Source organism: Bos javanicus, chromosome 28 (assembly GCF_032452875.1).
Source record: "Bos javanicus breed banteng chromosome 28, ARS-OSU_banteng_1.0, whole genome shotgun sequence".
NCBI lineage: Eukaryota > Metazoa > Chordata > Mammalia > Artiodactyla > Bovidae > Bos > Bos javanicus.
In genome coordinates, this window is record NC_083895.1 from 4,592,433 (window position 1) to 4,619,439 (window position 27,007).

Below are 27,007 nucleotides of genomic sequence, written 5' to 3' on the forward strand. Positions count from 1 at the left end.
GAAAGATATTTAATATCAAAGTGAGGACAGTTAATATTAAAGCAAATCTAGGCTCTAGAACACTTCTGTTTTCTGCTGGTTTTAGTCATCTTCAAATCCTCCAAAACACAACAGACTTGAGACAAGACTCTAGGGCTTTGTAGAAAGGAGGACATTTTCACTTCCTTGTCTGTCTATGCAAGCGATGCAGGCAGAGCCCACAGAGTCTCCAGGAGGGTCACAAACAGCCCTTTCCCTTAAAGACACATACAGTGTTTCCCAGTTTTGTTTTGTTTTTTAAATAGTCCTATGCCACATGATCTGCTCCAAAAAGCAAACCTCTGGATTCCGATGGTAAAAAGAATGTCACCGCCTCACCAAAACAAAGAACTAGAGAGTGTTATCAATATTCCACTGTTTTGAACACCTACATCTAAACTTTGATCTGAATTGAGTTCATCCTCTCACCCTCACCTCTTTCACTACTTCCTTGAATCAGTGTGTTATGACGCCTAGGAGAAATTTATACGTCAAAATATTCTCTTCCAGATCATAAGCTGGAGCACAGGAGTTCTAGAGGGTCAAGATTTTAAGGTGAAAGAAATGTACAGAATAACTACAAAGTAAGGGAAAACAAATGAGAATAATCAAGAGAAGAAAGAAAAACAAACATCGAGAAGGAAAACAGGAGAGAATAAGAAGGAAAAAGAAGAAGGGGAAGCAAAAGAGCAAAAGGAAGCATGAAAAATCACAAAAGGGCTGTCCACCGAGGGACGACACAGGCTGGGCTGTGCCCAGTGAAGGGCTTCTGAGCACCGGGCCAGTCAGGAGCCTGTGGGCAGGTAGGGGAGAAACCCACCGGGTTCCAGTGTCCTCAGAGTGTGGACCCCTCATGCGAACTACCAGGGCACTGGCCTCCCACCCCTCCTCCCAGAACTGGAGAGCTTTTCAGAACTGCCTTCTGTCAGCCCTACACCCGCAAACAGTCCCTCTTCATCATCAGGATGGGTGTTTTTGGAGTGACCCAGGGAGAGCTCTCAAGAGCACATCTCAAACTGCCAACTCCTCCACCCACCCTTCCTAAGGATTAAGAAACTCAGTTTAGTTCAGTTCAGCCACTCAGTCATGTCCAACTCTGCCACGCCATGGACTGCAGCATGCCAGGCTTCCCTGTCCATCCCCAACTCCCGGAGCTTACTCAAACTTACATCCTTTGAGTCAGTGAAGCCATCCAACTAGAAGTCTATGAAACTAGACTGGTTTTAAAAAAACATTACTGTCTGAAGTAGAGTGGGAGAAAGAACATTCCTGACAAAAATTTAAATGCTCCATTTTGAAAAAAAGAAACAAAAACAAACAGAAACCTCACAAAAATTTCTGGGCACTCCAGAATTCCAAATATGCTTCAAAAATGATCTCTTTATCATCACAAATAAGCCAGTGACTTACAAAACACACTTGGATGAGGTTTACATTTGTAGAGAGGACAGGAAGAAAAAGGGTAGGATATGCTGGGAATTGAACAAATCAAATACCCTTCAAAATACAGAAAATACAGCTTCTGAAAATGAACTAAGCAGTCTCTCAAAACTTTTACATTTTAATGAAAAATGTGCTTATATAAAATTACTAAATTATAGCTTCTTTAATGATCAATTTGATTCAAATCTAATCAATTTAATCTAAAGAAAATTCATTGAATTTCATTTAAATACCATGACTTATGATTAGCAGCCTAACCAATGGTAGATGTCTTTACTCTGGTATGCCATATCCTTACACAAATGAAGGTGGGGTTAAAAATGTAATTTCCCTAAAAGGGGTCGACCCTGTATTCTGTTTATTTGATTATTTAATAATCTGGATCTGCCCCTCGATTCCAACAAAGGATGTCCACACAGAGGCATTAGCCTGCATATATGAGGGGAAAATGCGAGCTGATTTAAAAAAACAAATAAATAAATAAAACTGAACATGGAGAATCATCTCCAGGAGACATGGTTGATCTGCTTGAGAGCATTTTATTCCTGAGTTAGGTGGCAGGTTGAGAGATAAACATCATCAACCCCGCCCCCCACCACCCCCCAAGCCCCTTCCAGAATCTCTGCTTTTCCTCAAGTGAACATGGATTAAAGCATCAGGAAAACCCTGGAAATGAATTGAGAATGCACTTCACACTATATTTCATCCCACAGAAGCTCCTTTATTTAGAAGCCATAGAAATACTTCTTTTGGATACTAGAGGACGGAAGAGTTGTCCTTCTGAGATTATTGCTTTTCATCTCACAGACACAGGGCATGATCCAGCTGTGTCCCCACTTCTCTTTCTACCTTAAACCTGAGGGATAAATGCCAACCACCTTTAAAAACTGCAAGTCCTTCTGAAAGTCATTTCAGCATGCTGGTTCACCTCAGTGCTATATACTCAATTCCTTTCAATCTAATCTATTTCCCTCTATCATCTTTTTGTACACCTCACATATTCATAAGCTGCTCAGCTATCTTTTTGGAGCCAAGGTGGATTACCATTCTTTCAGCCAGCAAGTAAACCCAGGTTTTAGGATTCCTATACAAAAAGTTTGTCACGTTTCTACCAGCTGTCCTTCCATGTTTTCCTCCAGAATTTTCTGTGCCCAAATTGCTTTTCTAAAATCAGTCTTCTGTTCAATCTCTTGACCATTCACATTTTTAAGGAAAGATAGTGGACCTGGACTTCCCTGGTGTTTCAGTGGTTAAGAATCCACTTGCTAATGCTGGGGATAGGAGTTCGATCCCTGGTTCAGGAAGATTCCACATTCCAAGGGACAACTAAGTCCGCAAGCTGCAACGACTGAAGCCGGAGTGCCTACAGCCCATGCTCCACAAGAGAAGCCACTGCAATGAGAAGCCCCAGGGCCACAGCTAGAGAAAGTCTGCATGTAGCAACAAAGACCCAGCCTGGCCAGAAATAAATAAATAAAATTAAATTTTTTTATGGGTAGATATTATAATTTAATTCAGATAATACAGAACTTCTTATGGTTTTTAAAAGAATTTCTTGAAACAAAGAAAGAAAGGGACTTTCCTGGTGGTCCAGTGGCTAAGATTCCGTGCTCCCACTGCAGGGGGCCCAGGTTTGATCCCTGGTTGGGGAACTAAAGATCCCACATGTGGCAATGAAGATCCTATGTGCTGCAACTAAGACCAGGAACAGCCAAATAAATATATATATTTAATTGTTTTAAAAGGAAGATAACGGCCTTGATTTTCCAAAGATGCACCAAGAATGATCAAATCACTCTTCACACCTTGACTCTGTTCTCCACAAATTCAAAACTAAAACCAAGTCTCTCTTTGTGTAAATCTATCAAGTAACCTTTGAAGCTTGGTGATGATCCCCTAAAATGGTCCTTGGGCTCTTTCAGCACACACAGAATTCCATCAAATATAATACTGCATTCATGTGCTGAGTAGATATTTTATTAACATTTATATCTTTTTCAACAAAAGATCTTCATTTATTCACTCAATATTTAAGTATATACTGCATCCAAAGGTCTTGAAATGTTGGGAGTCTACACAGAAGACAGATGGCAAATACAGATCAGTTCCCAACCTAAATAATTCAAATGATAGAGATATGAATAAAATGCCAGGAGGCTCCAGAAGAACCACCGTGGTGGGGGTGGGTTGCATCAAATAAGTAAAGGAAAATGAAGAGAGAGAAGATAAGGAGAAAAAATAACTGAAAAGGACCTCTTCTTATTAACGTTTCTGCTACAAACTTCTGGAGCAAGCACAATGCTCTCTAACTTCCTTTCCAGCCTGTCCTTCTAGGAGACTTCACTCTATGGACTTCAGATGATCAGCCTCAGCACCTCAGGCTCCTCTGTGAAGGCAACACAAAGACACGGTAGGAGCCAAAGATCCCCAAGAACCCACAACCCCTGAGGCCTCACTGCAGCCTCTGCACCTAGATTCATATAGAGGAAGGTCCGTTTCTTCACCACTAGATGAAGGTGGAGAAAGCCAGTTTCACAAAAGGGATTGTGGAAAAACAGAAGTGTGGTCCCCGAGAAAGGCAGAAAAGGCAGCACCACGAATTTGAATTAGCCTGCCATGCGGATTAGTGGGGCTTCCCAGGTGGCACTAGTGGTAAAGAATCCGCCTGCCAATGCAGGAGACAAGGGGACCCCAGTTTGATCCTTGGGTTGGGAAGAGGGCAATGGAAACCTACTCCAGTATTCTTGCCTGGAGGATCCCTTGGACAGAGGAGACTGGGGGATACAGTCCATAAGTTCACAAAGAGTCAGACACAACTGAAGTGACTTAGCATGCACACATGGGGATTAGTAACCAGTGTAAAGAAGAGCCAAAAGGTAAAAAAAAATCAAAGAAAAACCAAGTTGTCAATTTTCTAAGATGGAATCATAAGTCTTTCTTCTTCAGAAAGAAAAATAATCAGTGAATTCTTTTATTTTAAAACAAAGCTGAAAGGGACCACATGCTGCAAACAGCAATTTTAGCTGTGAAGTCACTACACACAGACCACAGTCAAGTGCACTGGAAATAGTTTGTCACTATTAATAATCACATTATCAATATTTGCAATTAATATCTATTTTTCAAAAAACGTAGGGTCTATGCATGGTTTTCACTGTGTTACTGATATCCTCACCTGCCTGCTCATGACAGGGAGGGTGAATGGTCGCAGAATGAGAATGCCCTGCAGAATCCTGCAGAATCACAGTAGGAAAAGTTTAGGAAGGGCCATTAGGCCATTTTGGACAAAACAGTTATTGGGCTCTTGGGTTTATTAACAGATCAGCTGGATAAAAATAAGTCACTACATTAAACTATTTTCTACTTATCTCCATCATCCTCTTTAAGAATACACATTTTAAAAGGAGACAGGTTGTTATATTAAAAATTGCTACTCTGGCATTTTACAAGTTATATTGAAAAAGGAAAAATTAGTTTGCAAACTTCTTGGCCTCAATTCCAACTATCATCTCTTACCAAACTAAAATTCATATTATCACTAATTAACTTTCTGTCTAGCATTCCTCCAGTTTACAAAAAAAAAAAAAAATCAGTAACATAAAATGTTTCATAACTTTTTAAAACTGCCCTAAAATTTTAGAGGATAATATAAATGTTTCAGTTAAAGTTGAGAAGTTCACCCTAGGGATGAAAAAAAAAATGAAAACATCACCCTAATCACTGGTGTAAAACACAAGATATGAACAACTGTTAAAATATGTCTCAATGAAATTGATTGATTCTACTGTAGCTACACCTACCTATTTCCTATCCGGTAAGTAACTTCCAGAAAAACATCTATTTCTGCTTTATTGACTACACCATAGCCTTTGACTGTGTGGATCACAACAAACTGTGGAAAATTATTAAAGAAATGGGAATACCAGACCACCTTACCTGCCTCCTGAGAAATCTGTATGCAGGTCAAGAAGCAACAGTTAGAACTGGACATGGAACAACAGACTGGTTCCAAATTGGGAAAGGAGTATGTCAAGGCTGTATATTATCACCCTGCTTATTTAACTTATATATAGAGTACATCATGTGAAATGCCAGGCTGGATGAAGCACAAGTTGGAATCAAGATTTCTGGGAAAAATATCAGTAACCTCAGATATGCAGATGACACCATCCTTATGGCAGAAGGAGAAGAAGAACTAAAGAGCCTTTTGATGAAAGTGAAAGAAGAGAGTGAAAATTCAACATTCAGAAAACTAAGACCATGGCATCTGGTCCCATCACTTCATGGCAAATAGATGGGGAAACAATGCAAACAGTGACAGACTTTATTATCTTGGGCTCCAAAATCACAGCAGATGGGGACTGCAGCCATGAAATTAAAAGACGTTTTCTCCTTAGAAGAAAAGATGACCAACCTAGACAGCATATTAAAAATCAGAGACATTACTTTGCTGACAAAGGTCTGTCTAATCAGAGTTATGGTTTTTCCAGTAGTCATATATGGATATGAGCATTGGACTAGAAAGAAAGCTGAGCACTGAAGAATTGATGCTTTTGAATTGTGGTGTTGGAGAGGACTCTTGAGAATCCCTTGGACTGCAAGGAGATCCAGCCAGTCCATCCTAAAGGAAATCAGTCCTGAATGTTCACTGGAAGGACTGATGCTGAAGCTGAAACTCCAATACTTTGGCTACCTGATGCAAAGAACTGACTCATTTGAAAAGATCCTGATGCTAGAAAAGATTGAGGGAAGGAGGAGAAGGGGATGACAGATGATGAGATGGTTGGATGGCATCATCGACTCAATGGACATGAGCTTGAGCAAGCTCTGGGAGTTGGTGATGGACAGGGAAGTCTGGCATGCTGCAGTCCATGGGGTCGCAAAGAGTTGGACACGACCGAGCAACTGAACTGAAGTAACTTTTTACATAAACAAATAAAAGTGTATTTAATAGGATAAATACTTTAAGTTATATAATTTTCCCTTTAAAACTAAATTGTTTTACATGCTCGTTTTTTTCAGGTGTTACATAAGCACCCTCTCATCTCTGAAGATCTACCTTGGCCCTTGATCAACTGTTCTCTGTACCCAAAGAAAGTCAAAGCCCTACATAGAACATGTTTCTTATGTCACACCTCTTGTTTGTGGTTCATTTCAGAGAGTATAGTCCATCAAGTAAACACTAAGCACTGTTTCAAAAGCATGGGCCTTTAAAAAGGGGCACACAAGGTTGCGTGTGGGCCGCCAATCAGTGCCTCAGTGCAAAGAAAGAAGAAGTAAATGCATCACTTCGGGATGAGGAGAAAAACAGAGGCTGTGAGCAGGAGGCCCCCTCTGCAGATCTTTGAACAGTAGGCTGAAATAAAGTCACTGATGGTGTGGGCCATTGTTGGCTTTAAAGGGACTCATGAGGAATATAATGACTGCATTCTGGATGCTAATCTATGCTTTCACACTTAGATAATTCTCAAAGTATCCCTATACAGTAGGTGCTATCCTTACTACCATTTAACAGGTGCAGAAACCAAGGACAGAAGTTAGGAAACTTGCCCGAGGTTACAAGCTGATACACAGCAGAGTCCATGCTCCCTGGTCACACTCTTCACAGAGGTCCCAGCTAGGCATCCACACAACATCTTTCTCTCAATAAGCCAATGGGAATAAAATACCAAATTCTTAACTCTAACACCATGCTATGATACCATTTAGGAAAATTTGATGAGGGAGAGATTTCTGAATTGTAATAATGCCCTTCTATTTACTCTTCCCTGATGGATTAGATGCCAATATTCCTGATCAGTCCACCAAGAAGAAGCTGTGATTTTATTAAGCTAAAATGAAAAAGGACGCAAGGAGTAAGACAATCAAATTCCATAAAAACATTGTTACACAAATATAATTCTTAATTCAATACAATGAAGTGCTTTTCTAGCTTTGGGCTCCATAAAAAGCTGATGTCAATGTCATGCTACCTTCAAAGTACTTCAAGAATAACACAAAACACTTTAGGACAACACAAGGGACAAAAATAAAAAAAAAATAAAAAAAACAATCAAATGTTACATCTGAACAATGTATGATTTTTTAAATTACTTAAAATTTAGATTTAGTAGAATGTATAGCTTCATCTTGCCTCTATCAATTATCTCTGAAGGCAAGGAAAAAACTAACAAAAGCTCAAAGAGAATAGTAAGGGAAGAGCCAGGGAAGGAGGTGAGGTGGTCGCCACCTCTGAAGCCAACAGACAGAAAGTTCCCCTCTGAGCTTTCAGCCCATACAGTGGGTGACTTCCTTCCAGATGGAGGTCTCAGCTGGACCCCAAAGCAGTGGTTCTCGGACTCTGTACACACAGTACTAACTGAATAGCTCTAGTTGCCCAGTCCCCGTAACTATGAAGATAGAGGGTTAGAATTTTCAATTTAACAAGCTTCCCAGTGATTTAGCCTGATTTATATGATGATTGTAATCTAAGAAATACTTGGAAGGGAAACCCAGACTCACTACTCAGCAGGTGCTTCACAGAGATTTGATGTTACTTTCAGAACATACACTTTTCCCATGGGCCTACCTGTGTCAGCATCCTTAGGCCTGTGTTCTTCATCAGGAAGTTTAGATGGTGGCCAAGCAGCTGGGACTCTCCTCGGAAACTGCCCTTCGATATAATCCAGTGAGTGTGTGGGTTGACTAACTGCAGCCCAGGTGTAAAGTTGATCTTGCTATATTTAAAAAAAAAAAATTAAGCTATTTTAATTCAATCATGAAAAATGGAGTCTTCTTGATTGATAATTGCAACATCATTTCTATCATAAATATATGTGTGATAGGCATATATATAGATGCAAAGATACATAAAGCATGAAACAGCATTTTATACTATTCAATGTAGATTCATCACATCAACTTTCTTTCACACATTTTGTTTTCATAACCATATGTGTTTCGACTTCTATGGTAAAATTTTAGTCTCTTTCTTTGGAGGTAAAAGGCCATGTGGGTCTGCAGGGAATTACAAGGTCAGAAAATCCACCCAATCACAGAGTCCCCTGACTAAGAGTCTTCAATGCACTGGAATATGATGTACCTTTGAAATCTGTGTAAACACTTGGCAAAATCAGAGAACAGGCAGTGCTGGGCACTCAAGGACAATAAACAGCTTCCTTGCCTTCAACAACAGAAAGCCCAGGAAACTAATTATCCTCAATCCAGGTCGGGACCAGTTTGGGAGAGGAACTATAAAAAAGTAAGTGAACTTGCCAAGAAAAAAAGAACTGGACAGGGATCTTGCAAAGAAAGCTCTTCCCAGCTGGAGATCGACAGAATCTGGACAGAATGAGAAGCAGGCTCATAGCTACATCTCATGCCAGGAAGCCAAGTGGGAACCATAGAAAGGAGGCCACTCTGAGGCTGCAGACACCCTTGGAAACTGCCCGCTAAGATTGCAGGGTAACAGGTGCTTCAGGATGCAGGCACCAATGTACACAAGCCCTGGGTTCTCTTCCTGACATCCTCCTTACTCACAGGTATATTTCCCTAAACCTTTTGATCAACACAGCAAATAGAACAGAGAGAGTAATTGAGTGGTAGAAACAAAAATAAAAAACATGATATAAACACCATGCTGACACTGAACTTGAATTAACCAGTGGAGAGGCATTGCTATTTCCAAAAATTTGCTTCGCAAATTAATTGAAGAACTTCATAAAATATTCTTCAGTGTCAACAGTAAAATACAATGTATATATCAGTTAGTTTAAGCTTCACCTTTAGGGACACTCACTGCCCCTATCCAAGAACTCAGATTCTCAGGTCTGAATCAGGAAGGGTCCCACTGTAGACCCGTCAGCCAGTCACATCTTTCACATACACATCACATCTTGATTGATACCAGGTCTACTAAATATCAGAAATAACTTTTTATTGGAAAAATGAGTGGAAAAATTAACATGATATTAGAAATGAGCTCTCATTGGTAAAAGTAAAGGAATTCAATGGACGTGGACCAGCAAATCCCTGTCCAGGGATTAGACATCAGAGAATATCCTCATTCTGGCAAGAACAAGGTGAGATGTGGATAAGGGGTACTATCAAGGCTCAATGTCCCCTTCACATCCACAAAATGTGAACCTCTCACGTAAAGAGCAGCCAAGCACCTGGCAGGGGAGCGAGCTGTGTGTTTCCTAAAAGGGGGACTCTGACTTAGAGAGCTTCATCATCCTAATAATAAACCCACTCAGTCTCAGACTTCATTTGCTCCACAGAAAAGAGTCAGCACCAGCAGCCATGGGGACAAGTGGTTTCACTCAGGATTTCACCATTCAGCAAATACAAGTTTGCTAAAAGTGCTCCGTAAAAGCCTACATAAACCACAAACAGCCTGGCCAGTCCTGCAGTCTTTCAGCCCCACCCCAGGACTGAAACACATACAGACCTGTAAGGGGACAAAACCTCTCCTTCATCGTACGGCTCCACAAGCAGGGAATAAGCAAGCACTAAGTTCTGTTGTGGTTCTTCAAGAATCAAATGTCAACTCTTCCAGCTGTCCTTTTTCTATAACCCTCCTACTCATCCTCCCAAATTCATCTCCCTACATGTCCCAAATCAAGCTCCACTTCACTGGAATGCCCCAACCTAGCCTTTCCCATGCACAACATCTAACCAAAGATTAAGTCCCACTGGGGTCTCCCCCAACACCCAAATCACAGCTCGTTAGCCCCGCCTTTTGTTGACAGTTAACAGCATGCAATCCAGATCAGTGGCTGAACACATTTCTGAGTACATTTCGCCTTCCCTTAACCACCTAACCTACTTCAGCACAGAAAGTGTGTACACAAGTCCTGTAAAATTCCCAAGCACTCCATAAATACCACTTAATGTCTACTGAATTAACACATTTGTCAGATAAGAAGAAAAAGCAAGAGAGATGGTTTATCAACATGAGAGCAGCTGGAGCTGTGATCTCATTTTTTTCATCGGCTTATTAACAAAAGCACCAGAGGGGTACTTTGTGCGCATTAAACAGAAAACAAAGGTGTCAAGCAATCCATTATATCTAAACCTATTCACAACTGTACCATGTAAAACAACATCAAAAACAACAAAAAACGTGGGACAGACAAAACTCCTAGGTAGAACCAGAACTGCACCCCAGACATATCTGCTAACTTTATAACCCCTTCATGTCCTCACCAGGAACTCAGAAACAATGCCTGATCTTGTCTTTCTGCAGGACTGGAGTGAGCAGGGCAAATGCTACATGAAAACAGCTGTGTAAACCACATGGTGTAACTCAAACATAACTACCTCAAGAGCTAGTTGCTTTGATTTCTTTTTTTAATTTTAATTTTTGGTACATTAAATTTACTCATAAAAAATTATAAAAATGTACAAGTTTGCCTTTTTAACAAAGTATAATAAAGCTCCCTAAACAATACTTGACATTTACAATTCAAAGTCAAATTAGCAGAATACTAAACATTTACAAAACTTTATTTTTTACAGGGCTTCCCTGGTGGCTCAGATGGTGAAGAATTTGGCTGCAATGCGGGAGACCTGTGTTTGATCCCTGGATTGGGAAGATCCCCTGGAGAAGAGAACGGCTACCCACTCCAGTATTCTGGCCTGGAGGATTCCATGGACTGTATAGTTCATGGGGTCGCAAAGAGTCGGACACAATCGAGCAACTTTCACTTTCACTATCTTTTTAAAAATATTTTTTTTACATATAAATTTTTGAAAAATTTAATTGGAGGCTAATTACTTTACAATATTCTAGTGGTTTTGCCGTATATTGAAATGAATCAGCCATGGGTGTACATGTGTTCCCCATCCTGAACCCCCTCCCAACTCCCTTCCCATCCCATCCCTCAGGGTCATCCCAGTGCACCAGCCCTAAGCACCCTGTCTCATGCATTGAACCTGGACTGGCGATCTACTTAACATATGATAACATACATGTTTCAATGCTATTCTCTCAAATCATCCCACCTTCGCCTTCTCCCATGGAGTCCAAAAGTCTGTTCTTTACATCTGTGTCTCTTTGCTGTCTCGCATATAGGGTCATCGTTACCATCTTTCTAGGTTCCATATATATGCATCAATATACTGTATTGGTGTTTTTCTTTCTGACTTACTTCGCTCTGTATAATAGGCTCCAGAAGTTACATGCAACTTTGTAGAACTGACATAAAAGAATGGCTCAAAAATGGGAGAATTTTCCTTCATTCCTAAAAAGAAAATGCATCCCAGAAGCTCTGAAGATTCTTGAGATCATGAGGCCTTTAGTTTTAGCACCAGTGCCTGTCTTTGTGCACCTAAGACCTCTGCACAGGTGAGGTCTTACAACACTGAGATGGACCGGCCGGAGCGCCACTCCCTCCAGTAGCAGTGTAGTAACACTGACCTTTGGCCTCAACCAGCACAGTATGCAGTTTGCACATTTTCAGAACCTTCAGACTTTTAAGTAATTTAGCCTCTTCAGAACCCTTGTGTGTAAATGTCACTTGCCTCACTTTCTGGGAGTCATCTGCACTTTGGAAAGGACAGCCAACCTGCTCAGGTGCCACAGGCCCAGCCACTGGGATGAGTGGTCAAGCTAAGCAGGGTCATGGTTTCCCTCACAATGTTTAAGACTCTTCAACATGTAACGCCATCCATTACCAGTGTGGAAAACAAACAAGGCATCAAATAAGCCACCAGAGAGGCAGGAGGAGTGACAGTGACATGGTGTGAGGAGGGTGCAACCCAGTTCCCACTTAGCAAATGCTCACTAGAAACAATGGAACGAGTGGACAGATGCAAGCCTCCATCAGTTTGTGCTCAAACAGGAATGCATTACAGCTGTATAACACTAGGCAAAATTACTACCCACTATGTTCCTCCACAGGAGAAGGCAATGGCACCCCACTCCAGTACTTTTGCCTGGAAAATTCCATGGACGGAGGAGCCTAGTAGGCTACAGTCCATGGGATTGCTAGAGTCAGACACGACTGAGCGACTTCACTTTCACTTTTCACTTTCATGCATTGGAGAAGGAAATGGCAACCCACTCCAGTGTTCTTGCCTGGAGAATCCCAGGGACGGGGAAGCCTGGTGGGCTGCCGTCTCTGGGGTCGCACAGAGTTGGACACGACTGAAGAGACTTAGCAGCAGCAGCAGCATGCTCCTCCACATGTAGTATGCAGTGTAAACTAACTATGTGACCTTCCTTCGATAAAGGACCTAGAATTCTAAGTAGTGAATTAAAATACTGAACCTACTAACTGCTATACTAACAAGCTGACTCACGTAATTTTGGGGGATTTTAAATGATTCTGGTTTTTTAAAATACCCAATCATATATATGTATTTATTATTTTAGGTGCTAGTTCCCATTTTCTCAGTGCTCTTTAGCAATTAGAAGTTTTTAACATTTGTATCCTTTCCCATTTTCAATATTATAATATAAAAACTAGAAAATAAGGTAGAAAGTTGAGTGTTCTGCTTAAACAACAACAACAACAAAAAGATGAGTGTTTTGTCCTCATGGTATATTCTACTTCAGTCTGCACATGCCACTTTCTCCATTCTTGCAGATACAAAATGCGAGTAGAAGCTTTAAAATATGACAAATTACACACAGCAGATTGGCTGGCGCCATAACTACCTGGTTGCCACAGCATTTGGAAACTGAGTCCATGATTTCAGGAAAATGATTATGTAGTTGAAAGAGTTAGTCTGATCTGTTTCTAGCTGATGAGGACATCTTCTGAGGAAATGCCAAATGCTCCTTAGGCTCACTGACTGTGGTTGCTTCTGGAGAGAAACTTCATAAGAGAGAAAACACTGCTAGCAAATATTCCCAAGTTCAAGTAAGGGGTTCACTTGGGAACAGGTCTCACGGGTAGGCAGCTGAATCTTTGTGTTGTGTGTGTCTCCTGTTTATGTTTTACCATTCTCAATTCAGAATGGCCTCATTGGAGACAGCACTCAGCACATGAACTTTCAAAGACAGCTGGAAATTTCTCTAAGACTTCTGATGACTAAAACACAGCTGTACAATGTCTAAATTCATTTCCTTCAATTAGAATGCCATACTTAAAGTTTGTTTTAATTTTTTGCTGTGTTTAGTATAATAACACTAACTTCTTACATTTATCAAAATAGTTATAAGGGGGTGGGCAGGGCTGAGTTAAGGGGTGTGTCCAGAGATGGCTATGGACTTAGGAAGTCATTTTAGGCAGCATGTCTGCTGATGGTAGGGCTGTGTTCCCTGGACTGAGGCGTCCCAGCACTGAAACTTACAGGCTGTTGAGTGGAGCCAGGTCTCCATATCAGGGGCCGAAAGTATCTGCCTCTGACTCCAGCCAGAGTGCACATAGGCCCCTGCTGTGTCTGCCATCAGCTTTTATGACTCCAGAGAGAGCTACAGTCGACTCCCTGCCTCTCCAGGAGACCCTCTAAGACAGGCATTGTGATAACATTGAAAAAATTCAACTTGGGGAAAACAAGATTTGATGTCTGGATCCCAAGTCAGAGGCAGGCCTGCCTAGCTTGAAGCTTTGCTTTTCAGAACACAGGCACAAGTCACCCCTAACAATAAATCAACACAAACAACCCAACCAACATTTCCCTTCAAGGGCAAAAACCAAAAGGAAGGAGTAATACAACCCTAAAGCCTGGGAAAAGGAGACCTCAAGTGGAGCAAGTCAGAAAAAAGTGATGAAAAGACAGAGAAGTAGAGTACAAATGAAAGAGCAAGGCAGAAACTCACAAGACCAAATAAATAATGAAAAATAACCAATCTCCCTGAAAGAGAATTCAGAATAATGAGAGTAAAGATGCTCTGAAGACTTGAAAATAGAATGGAGAAAATGCAAGAAGCATTTAACACAGTTAATACAATCATCAAGGACATAGAAGAAATAAAGAATAAGCAAACAGAGATGAACAACACAATTACTTAAATTAAAAATACTCTAGAAGGAATTAATAGCAGAATAACTGACAGAAAAACAGATAAGTAAGCTGCAGAATAGAGTCGTGGAAATAACTGCTGAAGGGCAGAATAAAGGGAAAGGAATGAAAAGATTGAGGATAGCCTCAGAGACCTTTGGGACAATATTAAGCAAATCAACATTCGAGTTATACGGTCCCAAAGGAAGGAAAAAAAAAAGGCACTGAGAAAATTTTTGAAGAAATTATAGTTGAATCCCCCACATAGGAAAGGCAATAGCCAATCAAGTCCAAGAAGCACGGAGAGTCCCATACAGGGTAAACCCAAGGAGAAACACATTGATACACATATTAATCAAGCTAAGAGAGATTAAGCACAAAGAAAGAATATTAAATGCAGCAAGGGAAAAACAACAAGTGACATACAAGAGAAAACCCATATGATTAACAGAGGATCTTTCAGCAGAAACTCTGTAGACCAGAAGGGAATGGCAGGATATATTTAAAGTACTGAAAGAGAAAACTCTACAACCAAGATTACTATACCTGGCAAAGATCTCATTCAAAATTGATGAAGTCAAAAGCTTTACCAACAAGCAGAAGTTATGAGAATTCAGAACCACCAAACTAGCCTTGCAATAAATACTAAAGGGACTTTACATAGCCAGTAAATACAACAGAAAGGAAAGACCTACAAAAACAAACCCAAAATAATCAAGAAAATGTCCATAAGAACATATGTATCAATAATTACCTTAAATGTAAATGGATTAAATGCACTAACCAAAAGATACACAACTGACTGGATACAAAAACAAGACCTATTTATATGGTGCCTCCATGAGACCCACTTCAGACCTACAGACACATACAGACTGAAAGTAAATGGATGGAAAAAGATATTCTATGTGAATGGAAACCAAAAGAAAGCCAGAGTGCAATCCTTATTTCAGAAAAAAAATAGACTTTAAAATAAAGAATATTATAATAGACAAAGAAGGACACTATACAATGATCAAGGGATCAACCCAAGAAAACATAACAATTGTAAATATTTATGTACCTAACATAGGAGCATCTAAATACAGAAGGTAAACACTAACAGGCGTAAGAGGGAAAATCTACAGCAACATAATAATAGTAGGGGACTTTAACACCCCACTTACACCAAAGCACAGATTATCAAAACACAGAATCAATAAGGAAACTCAAACCTTAAATTAAAACTCAAACCTTAAAACTCAAACATTAGACCAAAGGGATCTAATTGATGTCTTCAGGATTTTCGATCCAAATGGAGAAGAATACACTTTCTTCTCATTGCACATTGAATATTCTCCAGGACAGACCACATCTTGAGCCACAAATCAAGCCTCAGTAAATTTAAGAAAACTGAAATTGCATCAAGTGTCTTCTCTGCCCACAACGCTATGAGACTAGACATCAACTACAGGGAAAAAAAAACTGCAAAAACACAAACTCATGGAGATTAAACAATATGTTACTAAATAACAAAGAGGTTACTGAAGAAATTCTTAAAGAGATGGGAATACCAGACCACCTGACCTGCCTTCTGAGATATCTGTATGCAGGTCAGGAAGCAACAGTTAGAATTGGACAAGGAACAATAGACTGGTTCCAAATTGGGAAAGGAATATGTCAAGGCTGTATATTATCACCCTGCTCATTTAACTTATATTCAGATTATATCATGCGAAACGCTGGGCTGAATGAATCTCAAGCTGGAATCAAGATTGCCAGGAGAAACATCAATAATCTTAGATATGCAGATGATACCACCCTTGTGGAAGAAAGTGAAGAAGAACTAAACAGTCTCTTGATGAAAGTGAAAGAGGAGAGTGAAAAAGCTGGCTTAAAACTCAACATTCAGAAAACTAAGATCTAAGTTTTCAGAAAACTATGATCTAAGATCATAGCATCCAGTCTCATCACTTCATGGTAAATAGATGGGGAAACAGTGGAAACAGTTACAGACTATTTTGGGGGGCTCCAAAAACCACTGCAGATGGGGACTGTAGCCATGAAATTAAAAGATGCTTGCTCCTTGGAAGAAGTTATGACCAACCTAGACAGCATATTAAAAAGCAGGGACATTACTTTGCCAACAAAGGTCTGTCTAGTCAAAGCTATGGTTTTTCCAGTAGTCATGTATGAGTGTGAGAGTTGGACCATAAAGAAAGCTGAGCGCCGAAGAAGTGATGCTTTTGAACTGTGGTGTTGGATAAGACTCTTGAGAGTCCCTTGGACTGCAAAGAGATCCAACCAGTCCATCCTTAAGGAAATCAGTCCTGGATATTCATTGGAGGGACTGATGCTAAAGCTGAAACTCCAATACTTTGGTCACCTAATGTGAAGAACTGACTCATTTGAAAAGACCCTGATGCTGGGAAAGATTGAAGGTGGGAGGAGAAGGGGACGCAGAGGATGAGATGGTTGGATGGCATCACTGACTCAACGGACATGAGTTTGAGTAAACTCTGGGAGTTGGTGATGGACAGGGAGGCCTGGCATGCTGCAGTCCATGGGATTGCAAAGAGTTGGACACAACTGAGTGATCGAACTGAACTACTGAAGAAATAAGAAAGGAAGTCAAAACATTCTTAGAAACAAATAACAGTGAAAAGATGATGACCCAAAACCTATGGGATTCAGCAGTTCTGAGAGGGAAGTTTATAGCAATACAATTATATTTCAAGAAACAAGAAAAGCATCAGATAGACAAGCTAACTCTACATCCAAAACAGCTAGAGTAAGAACAACAACAAACAAAAAGCAAAAAAAAAAAACAAAGTCAGCAGAAGGAAGTAAATCATAAAGATCACAGCAGAAATAAATGAAAAAGAATGAAGGAAACAATAGCAAAGATTGATAAAACTAAAAGCTGGTTCTTTGAGAAGATAAACAAAATTGACAAACCGCTAGCCAGACTCATCAAGAAAAAAAGGGAGAAAAATCAAATTAACAAAACTAGAAATGAAAAAGGAGAGGTTATAACACACAACACAGAAATACGAAGGATCATAAGAAAATATATAAGCAACTATACGCTAATAAAATTGACAATCTAGAGGAAACAGATTCTTAGAAAAGGTCAACCTCCCAAAACTGAACCAGAAATAGAAATTATGAACAACTGAATTACAAACACTGAAATGAAAACAGTGACCAAAAATCTTCCCAAAGAACAAAAGCCCAGGGCCAAATGGCTTCACAGGAGAATTCTATCAACCATTTAGAGAAGAGTTAATGCCTATTTTTCTAAAACTCTTCCAAAAAATTGCACAGGAGGAACACTTCCAAACTCATTCTGTGAGGCCATGATCAGGCCAAAACCAGGCCTGATGCCAAAACCAGGCAAAGACAATATGAAAAAAAGAAAATTACAGGCCAACATCACTGATGAACATAGATGCAAAAATCCTCAACAAAATTCTAGGAAACAGAATTCAACAACATATTAAAAAGCTCATTAGCCATGATCAAGTCGGGTTTATTTCAGGGATGCAAAGATTCTTCAATATATGCAAATCAATCAACATTATACACCATACTAACAAACTGAAAGATAAAAACCATATGATCATCTCAATAGATGTAGAAAAAGCCTTCGACAAAATTCAGCACCCATTTATTATTAAAACTCTTCAAAAAATGGGCATAGAAGGAACCTACCTCAACACAGTAAAGGCCATATGTGAAAAGTCCATAGCAAACATTATTCTCAATGGTTAAAAACTAAAAGCATTCCCTCTACAATCAGGAACAAGAGAAGGGTGTCCACTCTCACCACTATTATTTAACATAGTTTTGGAAGTCCTAGCTATGGGGATTAGAGAAGAAAAAGAAATAAAAGGAATCCAGATCGGAAAAGAAGTAAAACTTTCACTGTCCGTAGATGATGTGATACTATACATAGAAAACCCAAAAGAAACTATCAGAAAATCACTACAGCTAATCAGTAAATTCAGCAAAGACTTGGGATACAAAGTCAATACACAGAAATCACTTGCATTCATATATACTAACAATGAAAAATCAGAAAGAAAAATTAAGGAATCAATACCATTCACCATTACAACAAAAAGAATAAAATATCTAGGAATAAACCTACCTAAGGAGACAAAAAACCTGTATATGGAAAACTATGACACTGATGAAAGAAATCAAAGATGACATAAACAGATGGAGAGATATTCCATGTTCCTGGGTAGGGAGAATCAATATTGTGAAAATGCCTATACTGCCAAATGCAATCTACAGAATCAATGAGATCCCTATCAAATTAACAATGGCATTTTTCCACAGAACTAGAACACAAAATTTCACAATTCATATGGAAACACAAAGGACCCCAAATAGCCAAAGCAGTCTTGAGAAAGAAGAATGGAGCTGAGGAATCAACCTTCCTGGACTCAGATTATACTACAAAGCTACAGTCATCAAGACAGTATGGTACTGGCACAAAAACAGAAATATAGACCAATGGAATGAGATAGAGAATGCAGACATAAACCCATGCATCCCTGGGTACCTTATTTCTGACACAGGAGGCAAGAATATACAATGGGGCAAAGATAGCCTCTTCAGTAAGTGGTGCTGGTAAAACTGGACAACTACATGCAAAAGAATGAAATTAGATCATTACCTAATGCCATACACAAAGATAAACTCAATATGGATTAAAGACCTAAATGTAAGACCAGAAACTATTAAACTTTAGAAGAAAGCATAAGCAGAATACTCGATGACATAAATCAAAGCAAGATCTTCTATGACCCACCTCCTAGAGTAATGGAAATAAAAACAAAAATAAACAAGTGGGACTTAAACTTAAAATCTTTTGCACAGCAAAGGAAACTACAAACAAGGTGAAAAGACAACCCTCAGAATGGGAGGAAATAATAGCAAAGGAAACAACTGACAAAGAATTAATTTTCAAAATATATAAACAGCTCATACAACTCAATACCAGAAAAGCAAACAATCCAGTCAAAAAGTGGGAAAGGGACCTGAAGAGACATCTCTTCAAAGAAAACATACAGATGGCTAACAAGCACATGAAAAGATGCTCAACATCACTCATTACTGGAGAAATGAAAATCAAAACTACAATGAGATACCACCTTACACCAGTCATAATGGGATCATCAAAAAGTCTACAAAAACAAATGCTGGAGAGGGTGTGGAAAAAATGGAACACTCTTGCATTGCTGGTGGGAATGTAAACTGATAAAGCCACTATGGAAGATGGTATGGAGATTCCTTGAAAAGCTAGGAATAAAACCACCATATGACTCAGCAATCCCACTCCTAGGCATATACCCTGAGAAAACCAAAACTGAAAAAGACACATGTACCCCAAGGTTCATTACAGCACTATTTACAATAGCTAGAAAATGGAACCAGCCTAGATGTCCATTGACAGATGTTTGGATAAAGAAGCTGTAGTACGTATATACAATGGAATACTACTCAGCCATAAAGAGGAACACATTTGAATCCATTCTACTGAGGTGGACGAACCTAGAGCCGATTATACAGAATGAAGTAAGTCACGAAGAGAAATATAAATACTGTATAATGACACATACATATGGAATCTTAAGAGATGGCACTCATGAATTTATTTTCAGGACAGTGATGGAAAATGAGACATAGAGAACAGAGCTATGGACATGGGGGGAGGAGAGGAGGGAGAAGAGGAGATGTATGGAGAGAGTAACATAGAAATTTACAATACCATATGTAAAACAGATAGCCAATGGGAATTTTCTATACAACTCAAGGAACTGAAACAGGGGCTCTGTGACAGGCTGAAGAGTGAGATGGGGAGGGAAATAAGATGGAAGTCCAGGAGGGAGGGGACATGGGTATACCTATGGCTGACTCTTATTGATGTATGACAGAAAAGCACAAAATTCTATAGAGCAATTATCCTTCAATTAAAAAATTTTAAAAATTAAAAAGATTAGGCAGGTGGCAGCCATTGATTTCTGGAAACACATGAATAACCAGACATCTTCAAGAACATTCTTGAGTTTCAGAATTGTAAAGTGTTCTGTGAGGAATAAATGGACTAAATGAATAATACTGTCAAATGAAACTTGTCAGTATCATTTGAAAAATAATATTCAATTATATCAGATCAGATCAGGTGCTCAGTTGTGTCTGATTCTTTGCGACCGTATGAATCGCAGCACGCCAGGCCTCCCTGTCCATCACCATCTCCCAGAGTTCACTCAGACTCACGTCCATCGAGTCAGTGATGCCATCCAGCCATCTCACCCTCTGTCATCCCCTTCTCCTCTTGCCCCCAATCCCTCCCAGCATCAGACTCTTTTCCAATGAGTCAACTCTTCGCATGAGGTGGCCAAAGTACTGGAGTTTCAGCTTTAGATCATTCCTTCCAAAGAAATCCCAGGGCTGATCTCCTTGCAGTCCAAGGGACTCTCAAGAGTCTTCTCCAACACCACAGTTCAAAAGCATCAATTCTTCGGTACTCAGCCTTCTTCACAGTCCAACTCTCACATCCATACATGACCACAGGAAAAACCATAGCCTTGACTAGATGGACCTTTGCTGGCAAAGTAATGTCTCTGCTTTTGATTATGCTATCTAGGTTGGTCATAATTTTCCTTCCAAGGAGTAAGTGTCTTTTAATTTCATGGCTGCAGTCATCATCTGCAGTGATTTTGGAGCCCCCCAAAATAAAGTCTGATACTGTTTACACTGTTTCCCTGTCTATTTGCCATGAAGTGATGGGACCGGATGCCATGATCTTCGTTTTCTGAATGTTGAGCTTTAAGCCAACTTTTTCACTCTCCACTTTCACTTTCATCAAGAGGCTTTTGAGTTCCTCTTCACTTTCTGCCATAAGGGTGGTGTCATCTGCATCCTGAAAGATGATGCTGTGAAAGTGCTGCACTCAATATGCCAGCAAATTTGGAAAACTCAGCAGTGGCCACAGGACTGGAAAAGGTCAGTTTTCATTCCAATCCCAAAGAAAGGCAATGCCAAAGAATTCTCTAACTACCACACAATTGTACTCACCTCACACTTTAGTAAAGTAATGCCCAAAATTCTCCCAGCCAGGCTTCAGCAATACGTGAACCATGAACTTCCAGATGTTCAAGCTTGTTTTAGAAAAGGCAGAGGAACCAGAGATCAAATTGCCAACATCTGCTGGATCATCAAAAAAGCAAGAGAGTTACAGAAACACATCTATTTCTGCCTTATTGACTATGCCAAAGCATTTGACTGTGCGGATCACAATAAACTGTGGAAAATTCTGAAAGAGATGGGCATACCAGACCACCTGACCTGCCTCTTGAGAAACCTATATGCAGGTCAGGAAGCAACAGTTAGAACTGGACATGGAACAACAGACTGGTTCCAAATAGGAAAAGGAGTACATCAAGGCTGTATATTGTCACCCTGCTTATTTAACCTCTATGCAGAGTACATCATGAGAAATGCTGGGTCGGAAGAAGCACAAGCTGGAATCAGGATTGCTGGGAGAAATATCAATAACCTCAGATATGCATATGACACAACCCTGATAGCAGAAAGTGAAGAGGAACTAAAAAGCTCTTGATGAAAGTTAAAGAGGAGAGTGAAAAAGTTGGCCTAAAGCTCAACATTCAGAAAACGAAGATCATGGCATGTGGTCCCATCACTTCATGGGAAATAGATGGGGAAACAGTGGAAACAGTGTCAGACTTTATTTTTTTGGGCTCCAAAACCACTGAGGATAGTGATTGCAGCTATGAAATTAAAAGACACTTACTCCTTGGAAGGAAAGTTATGACCAACCTAGATAGCATATTCAAAAACAAAGACATTATTTTGCCAACAAAGGTCCATGTAGTCAAGGCTATGGTTTTTCCAGTGGTCATGTATGAATGTGAGAGTTGGACTGTGAAGAAAGCTGAGCACCAAAGAATTGATGCTTTTGAACTGTGGTGTTGGAGAAGACTCTTGAGAGTCCCTTGGACTGCAAGGAGATCCAACCAGTCCATTCTAAAGGAGATCAGTCCTGGGTGTTCTTTGGGAGGAATGATGCTAAAGCTGAAACTCCAGTACTTTGGCCACCTCATGCGAAGAGTTGACTCATTGGAAAAGACTCTGATGCTGGGAGGGATTGGGGGCAGGAGGAGAGGGGGACGACAGAGGATGAGATGGCTGGATGGCATCACCGACTCTATGGACATGAGTTTGGGTGAACTCCGGGAGTTGGTGATGGACAGGGAGGCCTGGTGTGCTGCAATTCATGGGTCACAGAGAGTCAGACACGACTGAGTGACTGAACTGACTGAAGATATGGAAACATCCTAAATGTGCATTAACAGATGAATGGATAAAGAAAATGTGGTCTATGTATACAATGAACCATTCAGCCTTTATAAAAAAAGAAAGAATAAAATTTTGCCATTTGAGACAAATGGATGGACCATTATGCTATGTGAAATAAGTCAGACAGAGAAAGACAAATACCATATCATCTCATTTATATGTGGAATTTTTTTTTTCAAAAAGCGGACAGAGAATATAATGACAGTTACCAGAGGTGGGGGTGAAGGCTAGGTGAAATGGGTGAAGATGGTGAAAAGGTACAAACTTACAGTTACAAAATATAAGTAACTGTACTTAACAGATCTTAAAAGTTCTCATCACAAGAAAAAAGGAATTTGTTAACTATGTATGTTAATGAATGTTAGCTGGATCATTTAATAATTTATATATTGTTACCATCTTTCTAAATTCCATATATATGTGTTAGTATACTGTATTGGTGTTTTTCCTTCTGGCTTACTTCACTCTGTATAATAGGCTCCAGTTTCATCCACCTCATTAGAACTGATTCAAATGTATTCTTTTTAATGGCTGAGTAATACTCCAAAAGAGACACTGATGTATAGAACAGTCTTATGGACTCTGTGGGAGAGGGAGAGGGTGGGAAGATTTGGGAAAATGGCATTGAAACATGTAAAATATCATGTATGAAACGAGTTGCCAGTCCAGGTTCGATGCACGATATTGGATGCTTGGGGCTAGAGCACTGGGACGACCCAGAGGGATGGTATGGGGAGGGAGGAGGAAGGAGGGTTCAGGATGGGGAACACATGTATACCTGTGGCGGATTCATTTTGATATTTGGCAAAACTAATACAATTATGTAAAGCTTAAAAATAAAATAAAATTAAAAAATAAAAAAAATACAATAAAGAGGGAAAAAATTATTTATATAAATATCACATTATGTTATACACCTAAAACTAATATGTTGTTGTTGTATCCGACTCTTTGTGATCCCACAGACTGCAGCATGCTAGGCCTTCCTGCCCCTCACCACTTCCCAGAGTTCTCCCAAGTTCATGTCCATTGAATCAGTGATGCCATCCAACCATCTTTTTTTTACAGTATAAAAGGCAAAAAAAAACTAATATAATGTATATCAATTGTAACTCAATTAAAAAAAAAACTTCAATGAGAAAGTAAAAATGATGTATGTGTATATAAACAAATTTATCATGATTGTGGATTTGAAATCTCAGTTACTTCACTCTTCTCCAAACTGATGGCTAAATCTGATGAAGTTCTAATTGACATCCCAAGTGTGCCAGTGCCTTTTAGGGGGATATGATAAACTGATTCTAAGATGTATATTCAAAAGAGCCTAAAATGACCAAGATAATCTTTAAAAAAAATCAAAGGGACTTCCCTGGTGGTACAGTGGATAAAGAATCCATCTGCCAACGAAGGAGACATGGTTCAATTCCTGGTCCAAGAAGATGCTGCATGCTGTAGGCAACTAAAGCCACAACTACTGAAGCCCGCATGTTCTAGGGTCCGTGAGCCACGAGTAATGAGCCTCTCTGCTGCAACTATTGAAGCCCATATGCCTAGAGCCTGTGCTCCACAAGAGAAGCCAACACAGTGAGAAGGCCACACACCACAACAGAGTCGCTCCTGCTGACTGCAACTAGAGAAAGCCCATGTGCATCAACAAAAACCAAGTGTAACCAAACATTATTTTTTTAAAATATCAAAGCAGAGAGATTATTCCAGACATCAAGACATTTTACAATGCAATAATAATTAAGCATGCTAACATTTTTACAAAGATACACACACACAATAGAAAAGAGATTCACATAGCAGACTCTCACCTATACAGATAGATAATACAATATGAACTGTGCCTCATAAACATACTTTCAAGGATGATTATAGATTTAATCTAAACAACAAAGCTTCTGAAGATAATAGAGGAAGGCATCTGGTTGCTTGCAGAGTAGGCAAAGACTTTGAAACAGAGCACCCATTACACAAACTATGGAGCTAGCAACAGATAATTCAGACTCCATTAAATGTAATCATCAAAAGACACCATGATATTGATGAACCTATTTGCAGGGAAGGAATGGAGACACAGATGCAGAGAATAGACTTAAGGACACAGTTGGGGAGGGAGAGGGTGGGGCATACACAGAAAGTAGCATCAACATACATACTCTATCAGGTGTAAGATGATAGCTGGTGAGAAGTTGCTGTTTAGCACAAGGAGTCCAGTCTTGTGCTCTGTGGTGACCTGGGTGGATGGGATGGGGGAGGCTCGGGAGGGACATGATGTATGTATAATTATGGCTGATTTGCATTATTGTATGGCAGAAACCAATACAACATTGTAAATATTTAAAAACAAAAAATAAAAATAGATGATAATTTTTAAAATTAAAAAAAAAACACACCATGAAGAAAGTAAAAGCTTAACTGACCAAGGATCTGAATCCATAATAAAGAGCTGCTACAGCCACTAAGAAAAATACAATCAACCCATAGAAAAATGAGAGAGAAGCCTCAAAGGAGAACCTAAACATAATAAAAAGTTACTGACCACATTAATAATCAGAGAAAGATAAACTGAACCACAGTGATATAATATTACACAACCATCAGAATGGTCAGTCATACAAAAAATAAGATTGTAATAGTACCAAAGTTGCCAAGAATGTAAAATAATGGGAATTCTCATATATTGTTGACTGAACTGTCAATTGATAGAATTACTTATGAAAAGTATTTCACCATATCTTATAAAGCTGCTGCTGCTGCTAAGTTGCTTCAGTCATGTCTGACTCTGTGCGACCCCATAGACGGCAGCCCACCAGGCTCCCCTGTCCCTGGGATTCTTCAGGCAGGAACACTGGAGTGGGTTGCCATTTCCTTCTCCAATGCATGAAAGTGAAAAGTGAAAATGAAGTCGCTCAGTCATGTCCGACTCTTAGCGACCCCATGGACTGCAGCCCACCAGGCTCCTCTGTCCATGGGATTTTCCAGGCAAGAGTACTGGAGTGGGGTGCCATTGCCTTCTCTGGTTCTGATAAAGCTGGACATATGCATATCTACCCCCAGGCATATAGCCAACAGAAATGTACAAGAATGTCATAACAGCATTTTAAAATCACTCAAATGAAAAACAGGTATGTTCACAAACAGCAGAGTAGCTAGATAAAATATGAAATCTTCACATAGTGGGAAACCATGAAAAAATGAAAATAAATGACAGTTTCCCTGGTGGCTCAGACAGTAAAGCATCTGCTTGCAATGCAGGAGACCCGGGTTTGATCCCTTGGTCAGGAAGATCCCCTGCAGAAGGAAATGAAAACTCATTCCAGTACTCTTGCCTGGAAGATCCCATGGATGGATCCTATGGAACCTGGTAGGCTACAGTCCATGGGGTCACAAACAGCTGGACATGACTGAGTCAGTTCACCTCACTTAAAGTGAGCGAAGTAGCAGATACAAAAGAGTGTGTACTGTAGGACATATTTATCGAAGTTCCAGAAACAGGTAAAACTACACCACAATGTTTAAGGACTGATACTAGGTTGCTATGCGTTATGTGATAAGTCACTTCAGTCATGTCCAACTCTTTGAGACCCCATGGACTACAGCCCACCAGGCTCCTCTGACCATGGGATTCTCCAGGCAAGAATACTGGAGTGGGTTGCCATTTCTTCCTCCAGGGGAAATCTTCTTGACCCAGGGATCAAACTCAGGTCTCTCACATCTCCTGCTTTGGCAGGCATGTTCTTTACTACTAGCACCACCTGGGAAGCCTGATACTGGGGTAGTAAGATCATTTAGGGAAAGTGCGTTGTGTTCCCATACAAGCCAGCATTAGCTACTTGTGACAGCAAGGAACGGGGATAAGAGTTTTCTGTGATGCTGTCAGAGTTTATTTATTTTGCATTGCAGTAACTTTAGGAAAAGGTAGATCCTTCAGTATCAAAGCAGAATGATACTTGCTTGGGTTACATCTGCCCCACTCAAAACTAACACTGATGTACTCAAACTACTGAAATATATCATCTTTTTTGAGAAAGTGAAAACTTTATCCATAAAACATTACATTATGGTTCTCAGGTTTATTTTCCAGGGCATATTTACCCATAACTTGACATCAAAATTGGGTACAGGCACACTTGGGCCTCCAAGGTGGCACTAGTGCCAACTGGTAGTCAACTGGTATGAAGAGTATTTGCCATGTCTTATAAAGCTGGACATACGCACACCAACACGCACCATATGA

General features: G+C 39.8%; 1 protein-coding gene and 1 long non-coding RNA gene across 4 annotated transcripts in view; one reads left to right on the forward strand and one right to left on the reverse strand.

The window, feature by feature from the left end:
- The window catches only part of FMN2 (formin 2), a 349,990-nt gene that overhangs the window by 245,960 nt on the left and 77,023 nt on the right, over window positions 1-27,007 (reverse strand). For all 3 annotated transcript variants that reach the window (XM_061404794.1, XM_061404795.1, XM_061404796.1), the window contains exon 3: window positions 8,030-8,177. In XM_061404794.1, the coding sequence (XP_061260778.1) occupies window positions 8,030-8,177 (148 nt within the window). The remainder of the gene's footprint in view (window positions 1-8,029; window positions 8,178-27,007) is intronic.
- Window positions 300-6,595, forward strand: LOC133240288 (uncharacterized). The gene is made up of 2 exons (XR_009734183.1): window positions 300-821; window positions 6,484-6,595. It is a non-coding gene; the product is annotated as an uncharacterized LOC133240288 (long non-coding RNA).